The 9,288-nt window shown below is 47.3% G+C and overlaps 1 protein-coding gene across 1 annotated transcript in view; it reads right to left on the reverse strand.

The window, feature by feature from the left end:
- Positions 1-9,288, reverse strand: part of LOC129713954 (cytohesin-3-like) — a 31,901-nt gene that overhangs the window by 11,512 nt on the left and 11,101 nt on the right. The window contains exons 3-5 of the mRNA XM_055663371.1: positions 7,721-7,785; positions 6,900-6,966; positions 946-1,064 (exon numbers count right to left, since the gene is read on the reverse strand). Coding sequence (XP_055519346.1) covers positions 946-1,064; positions 6,900-6,966; positions 7,721-7,785 — 251 coding nt within the window. The remainder of the gene's footprint in view (positions 1-945; positions 1,065-6,899; positions 6,967-7,720; positions 7,786-9,288) is intronic.

The raw sequence follows: 9,288 nt of genomic DNA on the forward strand, positions 1-9,288 counted from the left end.
TCCGCACTATGCATCTCTAAAACTACAAAACGAATTCATGTTTTATCGTATGTCCTTACACCTCCAATCTGCTCAACACACTGTGGGTCATCAGAGACATGGAGTCACACTGTGTGGAAAGAGACTCGTGTTATCTCAGGTTTGTATCCTGCAAGTTACAGAAGCCAATGCTTGGAGTGTGGGAGGAAACCGGAGCACCCGGAGAAAACTCACAGGGAGTTTTGTGGTCGCTGGGGGAGAACGTACAAACTCCGTACAGACAGCACCTGTAGTCAGGATTGAACCCGGGTCTAGAAACATAGAAACATAGAAAATAGGTGCAGGAGTAGGACATTCGGCCCTTCGAGCCTGCACCGCCATTCAATATGATCATGGCTGATCATCCAACTCGGTATCCTGTACCTGCCTTCTCTCCATAACCCCTGATCCCTTTAGCCACAAGGGCCACATCTAACTCCCTCTTAAATATAGCCAATGAACTGGCCTCAACTACATTCTGTGGCAGAGAATTCCACAGATTCACCACTTCAAATGATTTTCTCATCTCGGTCCTAAAAGACTTCCCCCTTATCCTTAAACTGTGTGACCCCTTGTTCTGGACTTCCCCAACTTCGGGAACAATCTTCCTGCATCTAGCCTGTCCAACCCCTTAAGAATTTTGTAAGTTTCTATAAGATCCCCCCTCAATCTTCTAAATTCTAGCGAGTACAAGCCGAGTCCATCCAGTCTTTCTTCATATGAAAGTCCTGCCATCCCAGGAATCAGTCTGGTGAACCTTCTCTGGCGCTGTGGGGCAGCAGCTGGAATTGTGCAACTGTCCTGTCGAGAGCCAAGAGTGTTTTATTGTCATATGTCCCAGATAGAACAATGAAACTCTTGCTCGCTGCAGCAGCACCACACAATGTGTAAACATCATACATGGTGCAAGAAATCCATCAGACTCACCTCCCTCCAAGATAGTCTCCGATGGGGGTTTTGTATAAGCCTTCCCCCTTGTACAGAAACTTGGCAATGTCCTCCTCATTCTGACACAGCACCTTGTTCTGTATCAGGTAATCTATTCCCTGGCAAGAAAGAAAGTCAGTCATTGACAAAGGTTCAAAGTCTAGTTTAGTTCAGAGATACAACGCGGAAACAAGCCCTTCGGCCCACCGAGTCTGTGCCGACCAGCGATCCCCGCACACTAGGGACAATTAACCTACAAACCTGGAGGAAAGGAATACGTGATGCTTCGAGATGCTGCCTGACCCGCTGGGTTACTCCAGCACATTGTGTCTTTTTTCGGTTTAAACCAGCATCTGCAGTTCCCTCCTCCACAATTATTTTCGATGACGTCATGTGATCTCTTAGCAATTGATAAAATGACGGCAGGAAATAGTTCAGCTGGTGAGTAAAGTTGTTCCACGTTTATAAATAATGCTGCAGTCATCCTGCTCAGTCATTTCCTGCCACCGTGTATAATTTAGATAAACAGCGGGGAAACAGGCCCTTCAGCCCACTATGCCCGCCCCGACCAGATCGGGACCCTTCTTCAGACTGTGTTCCAAGAAAGTCACCTGTCCACGTTCTCCCGAGATGCCATCTGCCCTGCTGAGTTACTCCAGCACTCTGTGTCTTTTTCTTGTGAACCAGTGCCTGCAGTTCCTTGTGTCTACAGTACATTAACTCTGGTGGGTCTCTCTCATAGAAACATAGAAATTAGGTGCAGGAGTAGGCCATTCGGCCCTTCGAGCCTGCACCGCCATTCAATATGATCATGGCTGATCATCCAACTCAGTATCCCGTACCTGCCTTCTCTCCATACCCCCTGATCCCTTTAGCCACAAGGGCCACATCTAACTCCCTCTTAAATATAGCCAATGAACTGGCCTCGACTACCCTCTCCAGAGATGCTGCCTGGCCTGCTGAGTTACTCCAGCACTTTGTGTCTTTTTCTTGTGAACCAGCGTCTGCAGTTCCTTGTGTCTACAGTACATTAACTCTGGTGGGTCTCTCTCCAGAGATGCTGCCTGGCCTGCTGAGTTACTCCAGCACTCTGTGTCTTTTTTTCTTTTGCCTCACCCTTTCACTTTCCCTTTCCCAATCCCGCTATTAGCCTTCATTCCAGACCATCCTCCCTACACCTCCTCATCTTTCATCCATCCATCCGATCACTATCTAGGATCTAGCCGACTTATCTTACAGAGGTGTATACAATCATGAGAGGAATAGATCGGGTAGATGCACAGAATCTCTTGCCCAGAGTAGGTGAATCGAGGACCAGGGTACAAAGGTTCAAGGTGAAGGGGAAAAGATAATAGGAATCTGAGGGGTAATTTTTTCACACAAAGGGTGGTGGGTGTATGGAACGAGCTGCCAGAGGAGGTAGTTGAGGCTGGGATTTTCCCAACGTTTAAGAAACTGTTAGACAGGAACATGGATAGGACAGGTTTGGAGGGATATGGACCAAACGTGGGCAGGTGGGACCAGTGTAGCTGGGGACATGTTGGCCGGTGTGGGCAAGTTGGGCCGAAGGGCCTGTTTCCACGCTGTATCACTCTATGAGTTTAAAAGACCTTGCCAACACTAGATAAGTGCCGGAAACAGGTCGATGATCTTGAATGATGCAGTCTTTTCTAAGTATTCCATTGTTCTTCTTAACTCTCAGTCGATCTTAGATGATAAATCTGACAGTGTAACTAGGTCAGTCGAGCCCACAAACCTCACTTGTTCTATTAGATGATGGATGATCTATGACTCAACACCATTGATGTCATCTGCCATGATGTAGAGGAAGGAACCGCAGATGCTGGCTTAAACCGAAGATGGAAACAAAATGCTGGAGTAACTCAGCAGCATCCCTGGAGAGAAGGAATGGGCGATGTTTCGGGCGGAGACCCTTCTTCAGACTCAGATTCAGATTCAGATTCAATTTTAATTGTCATTGTCAGTGTACAGTACAGAGACAACGAAATGCATTTAGCATCTCCCTTGAAGAGCGACATAGCAAACGATTTGAATAAATAATAATAAGTGTCCGGGGGGGGGTGGTGATTGGCAGTCACCGAGGTACGTTGTTGAGTAGAGTGACAGCCGCCGGGAAGAAGCTGTTCCTCGACCTGCTGGTTCGGCAACGGAGAGACCTGTAGCGCCTCCCGGATGGTAGGAGGGTAAACAGTCCATGGTTGGGGTGAGAGCAGTCCTTGGCGATGCTGAGCGCCCTCCGCAGACAGCGCTTGCTTTGGACAGACTCAATGGAGGGGAGCGAGGAACCGGTGATGCGTTGGGCAATTTTCACCACCCTCTGCAATGCCTTCCGGTCGGAGACAGAGCAGTTGCCATACCATACTGTGATGCAGTTGGTAAGGATGCTCTCGATGGTGCAGCGGTAGAAGTTCACCAGGATCTGAGGAGACAGATGGACCTTCTTCAGTCTCCTCAGGAAGAAGAGACGCTGATGAGCCTTCTTGACTGAGTCGGGGGTGCGGGAGATGCAGAGATAAGGAAGTGTAAGGTGTAAGAACATCTCTGTCTGCTTTGTTGTCACCTTCTACAAGTTAACAATGATCTGTTCTGCATTTTCCTAGATCTCCATCCCCTCTTTCTCCTTCTCACAGCTTGCGTAGTCATGACGGAACCCGGGTCTCTGGCGCTGTGAGGCAGCAACTCTACCGCTGGGCCATCGTGTCGGCCTATTGTAGAGCAGAGGGATCTAGGAACGTGATTGTGGAGTCACCCATTGGCGAGGTGGTCAATAAGGCTTTTGAGCACCTTGGCCTTCATCAGTCAGAGTATTGAGTACAGCGGTCGGGAGGTCATGTTGCAGATGTACAAGACGTTTGTGAGACCACATTTAGAGTATTGTGTTATACTCTCTAGAATTTAGGATATTGAGAGGGGATCTTATAGAAACTTACAAAATTCTTAAGGGGTTGGACAGGCTAGATGCAGGAAGATTGTTCCCGATGTTGGGGAAGTCCAGGACAAGGGGTCACAGCTTAAGGATAAGGGGGAAATCCTTTAAAACCGAGATGAGGAGAACTTTTTTCACACAGAGAGTGGTGAATCTCTGGAACTCTCTGCCACAGAGGGTGGTTGAGGCCAGTTCGTTGGCTGTATTTGGGAGGGAGTTAGATGTGGCCCTTGTGGCCGGGGGGGATCAGAGGGTATGGAGAGAAGGCAGGTACGGGATACTGAGTTGGATGATCAGCCATGATCATATTGAATGGCGAATGGTGCAGGCTCGAAGGGCCGAATGGCCTACTCCTGCACCTAATTTCTATGTTTCAGTTCTGGGCACCGTGTTATAGGAAAGATGTTGTCAAGCTGGAAAGGGTACAGAGATGATTTACGAGGATGTTGCCAGGACTAGAGGGTGTGAGCTACAGGGAGAGGTTGAGTAGGCTGGGTCTCCATTCCTTGAAGCGCAGGAGTTCACCACCTCCACAGTTTAAATTCCATTTGGAATATTTTGGAGGACCAAGAAACCAAGAGGATGAGGGGTGATTTTATAGAGGTGTACAAAATCACGAGAGGACCCACACTCCAAGACGTACAGGTTTGTAGGTTAATCGGCTTGGTAAATGTAAAAATTGTCCCTAGTGGGTGTAGGATAGTGTTAGTGTGCGGGGATCGCTGGCCGGCACGGACCCGGTGGGGCGAAGGGCCTGTTTCTGTGCTGTATCTCTAAACTAAACTAAACTATACTAAAACATTCTCTTCTTTCCTTATCTGACACCCTGTTACTCCACCCATCTGCCCATCCAACCCCTCTCAACTGTATCCACCCATCACTTGCCGGGCATCGGCCCACCTCCCCAACTCTCCTTCCCAGCTTTCTCCTCTGCGGTCTGTCTGAAGGGCCCCAACTAGGTGAGAGTAAGTGTTTGGCACGGACTACAAGGGCCGAGATGGCCTGTTTCCGTGCTGTAATTATTATATGGTTATAACTTGAACCATCACCTGCCCATGTTCTCCAGAGATGCTGCCTGATGTGTTGAGTTATAGACAATAGACAATAGGTGCAGGAGTAGGCCATTCGGCCCTTTGAGGCAGCACCGCCATTCAATGTGATCATGGCTGATCGTCGCCAATCAGTACCCCGTTCCTGCCTTCTCCCCTGACTCCCCTATTTTTAAGATCCCTATCTAGCTCTCTCTTGAAAGCATCCAGAGAACCGGCCTCCACCGCCCTCTGAGGCAGAGAATTCCACAGAGTTACTCTGGTACTCAGCGGACTGAGCAGAGAGATTGATTTCTTTGCAAGCAACAGTTGCTGAGGAAACAGCGTTGGGTTTCTCCACCATCGAGGCCCTCATGGTGTTGCTTCAGCAGAGCTCAACTCTGCAAGTGCATCTCATGCAGCTTCCTGCCTTGCTAACTGAGCCAAACATGAAGGGAAATAGCTACCTGTCTGTGCACAAAAGCCCGAGCTCTATCTACAAGGCAGTAACGCTGTCCCTACCAGAAAACTCCAATATAGAAACATAGACAATAGGTGCTGGAGGAGTAGGCCATTCGGCCCTTCGAGCCAGCACCGCCATTCAATATGATCATGGCTGATCGTCCAGAATCAGTACTCCGTTCCTGCTTTCTCCCCATATCCCCTGATTCCGTTAGCCCAAAGAGCTCTCTCTTGAAAACATCCAGTGAATTTGGCCTCCACTGCCTTCTGTGGCAGAGAATGCCATGGACATTTGGGGGAGAGTGCAAGATATCTTGGAGGGAGAGGTGATGGAGGATTGGGGGGATGGGAGAAAGTCCATGCATTAGTTACATTAGTCTGAAGAAGGGGACTAGCCCAAAATGTCACTTGTCCAAGTCACAAGTCAAGGGCGGTCATGGTGGCACAGCGGTAGAGTTGCTGCCTTACAGCGCCAGAGACCCGGGTTCAATCCCGACTACGGGTGCTGTCTGTACGGAGTTTGCACGTTCTTCCCGTGGGTTTTTCTCCGAGATCTTCGGTTTCCGCCCACACTCCAAAGACGTGCAGGTTTTTAGGTTAATTGGCTTTTGGTAAATGTAAAAAATTGTCCCTGGTGGGTGTAGGATAGTGTTAATGTGCGGGGATCGCTGGTCGGCGTGGACTCGGTTAAAGCCTCACCCAATGTAAGGTGGAGGCGGATGAGGGAGTTTCTGATCGTCAGGTGGGTGGACAAAGGCCAGGTGGAAAATAGATAACCCTCACCATCTTCTAGTCCTGCCTCAAGACCCATCTCTTCACCTCTGCCTATCCTTAGCCCCACGTCCCCCTCCCTTTTCATCTGTGCTTGAATTGCCTCGTATTGTGTTTTGAATTGAATTCTGTCTTTACTTTGTGTACTAGTCATGTCTCTACTATTTATTTCATTCCACTTACATTTTTTCCTCTACCTGCTAAATTTTTGTAAGGTGTCCTTGAGACTCTTGAAAGGCGCCCATAAATAAAATTTATTATTATTATTATTATAAAAGAGTGTAAGGCAAGGAGAGGAGAGGTGTGGAGTTACATAGAAACATAGAAACATAGAAATTAGGTGCAGGAGTAGGCCATTCGGCCCTTCGAGCCTGCACTGCCATTCAATATGATAATGGCTGATCATCCAACTCAGTCTCCCGTACCTGCCTTCTCTCCATCCCCTCGGATCCCCTTAGCCAGAAGGGCCACATCTAACTCCCTCTTAAATATAGCCAATGAAGTGGCCTCAACTACCCTCTGTGGCAGAGAGTTCCAGAGATTCACCACTATCTGCGTGAAAAAAGTTCTTCTCATCTCGTTTTTAGAGGATTTCCCCTTTATCCTTAAGCTGTGACCCCTTGTCCTGGACTTCCCTAACATCGGGAACAATCTTCCTGCATCTAGCCTGTCCAACCCCTTAAGAATTTTGTAAGTTTTTACACTTGTCGGAGAGAGGTGATGTACATTGAGGAGAGGGTTGGTACCTTTTTCGGATCCATGTTGAATTTCTTCCTGCCCACAGCCATCAGTTTGTTCCTTTCTGCAACTTTGCTGAACGGAAGCAAAGGAAAACTTGATTAACATAGTTTAGAGATACAACACTAGGGGAGATTATGTGTTCGGCACGGACTAGAAGGGTCGAGATGGCCTGTTTCCGTGCTGTAATTGTTATATGGTTATATGTTATATGGTAACACGGAAACAGGCCCTTCGGCCCATCGAGTCCTGGCTGGCCATCGATCACCCATTCACACTCATTCAATTTTGAGAGGTGCTGGCTCGATGGGCCGAACTGCCTACTCCTGCACCTATTGTCTATTGTAACTCCTTAAACATAGAAACATAGAAATTAGGTGCAGGAGTAGGCCATTCGGCCCTTCGAGCCTGCACCGCCATTTAATATGATCATGGCTGATCATCCAACTCAGTATCCCGTACCTGCCTTCTCTCCATACCCTCTGATCCCCTTGGCCACAAGGGCCACATCTAACTCCCTCTTAAATATAGCCAATGAACTGTGGCCTCAACTACCCTCTGTGGCAGAGAGTTCCAGAGATTCACCACTCTCTGTGTGAAAAAAGTTCTTCTCATCTCGGTTTTAAAGGATTTCCCCCTTATCCTTAAGCTGTGACCCCTTGTCCTGGACTTCCCCAACATCGGGAGCAATCTTCCTGCATCTAGCCTGTCCAACCCCTTAAGAATTTTGTAAGTTTCTATAAGATCCCCCCTCAATCTTCTAAATTCTAGAGAGTATAAACCAAGTCTATCCAGTCTTTCTTCCTTGGTCAAATTGGCTCGGACTCACCTCTCCCCTGCTTGATTGAAGTTCTCCAGGTCCGTGATGACCTGAGCAATCTCCATCTTCAGCTTCTGAAGAGTGAAAATAGTTGCAGTTAGGAAGCGCGTCGGGCAAAGTTGGCAGGGCTGGAGACGGGGGGCATCTCCAGTAAGCAGGAGAGAGAGGGGAGGAGAAGGATTAGGATCTAAGGGCAGATAAATACAATGCAATTTACAATGAGGTCAATATAGTTTGTGTGGCCACTCTTTGCATACCTTGTGGATGCAAAACGATGAACCTCACCGAGACTTGTCACATGTGATAATAAAGCTTCATTCATTCATTAATCAATTCATCGCTTAATTAATCAATTAGCCAATCAATTAATCAGTTTGTTAATCACTTAATCCATCAATTAATTAATCAATTAATCACTTAATTAAGCAACTAAGCAATTAATTAATCGGCCAACTGAATTAATTAATTGATTGGGTGAGGTGCTTGATTAATTAATGGATTCATGATTAATTAATTTGTCAATTAATTGATGAATTGATTATTAATTGATCAATTAATTAATTAAATTAATTGGCCAATCGATCAATTTATTATTTAGCCAATTAATTAATCAATAAATGCATTAATTCATTAGATCCATTAATCCATTAGATAATTCATTAATTGGTCGATTACTTGATTAATCAATTAATTGATCAATTAATAAATCAATCCATCAATTAATTAATTAATCAATTAATCGATTAATTAATCAATTCATTCATTCATCTATTCATTCGTTTAAGAGAAGCAAGTGAGAAAAGATTGCATTCATGTAGTGCCCCGACACTTTCTTTCAAAGTGCCCTGAATTCTTTTAGATATTTTTCTTCAGAAGCCCCAGCTAAAGTGGAAGACAGAGCAGACAATTTATACACAGCAAGATGCCACATTGAGAAATGTGAGCAGGAGCAGACTGTCAGAATATTTCCCCGGGGGTGGAAGTGTCACGGGAGGGAGGGTTTTGCTTTCCGGTGAGCGGGAGAACGTTTACAGGGGATGTGCGGGGCAGGTTTGTCACCCAGAGGGTGGCACGTGCCTGTAACGCACTGACGAGGGGGCGGTGTTCGGATATGTTTAGAGGTACAGCACGGAAACAGGCCCTTCGGCCCACTGAGTCCGTGCCGACCAGCGATCACCTGTACATTAATTCTACCCTGCACACTAGGGACAATTTCCAGAAGCCAATTAACCTGCAAACCTGCATGATTTTGGAATATGGGACCGGATCACCCGGAGAAAACCCACACAGGTCACGGGGAGAACGCACAAACTCTGTACAGACAGCACCCGTAGTCAGGATGGAACCCGGGTCTCCGGCGCTGTGAGGCAGCAACTCTACCGCTGCACCACCGTGACACCCCCTTAAAAGATAAAAGCGGAGGCAGCAAGATATTGGCGTTTACGAGGATGTTAGACAGGTGCGTGGATACGCAGGGAATTGAGGGATGTGGATTATGGACAGGCAGCGGTGATTCAGGACAGCACGGTGGTGCAGCGGAAGAGTTGCTGCCTCACGGCGCCAGAGTCCCGGGTTCG

The sequence above is a fragment of the Leucoraja erinacea genome, chromosome 37 (genome assembly GCF_028641065.1).
Source record: "Leucoraja erinacea ecotype New England chromosome 37, Leri_hhj_1, whole genome shotgun sequence".
In the NCBI taxonomy this organism is placed as follows: Eukaryota; Metazoa; Chordata; class Chondrichthyes; order Rajiformes; family Rajidae; genus Leucoraja; species Leucoraja erinaceus.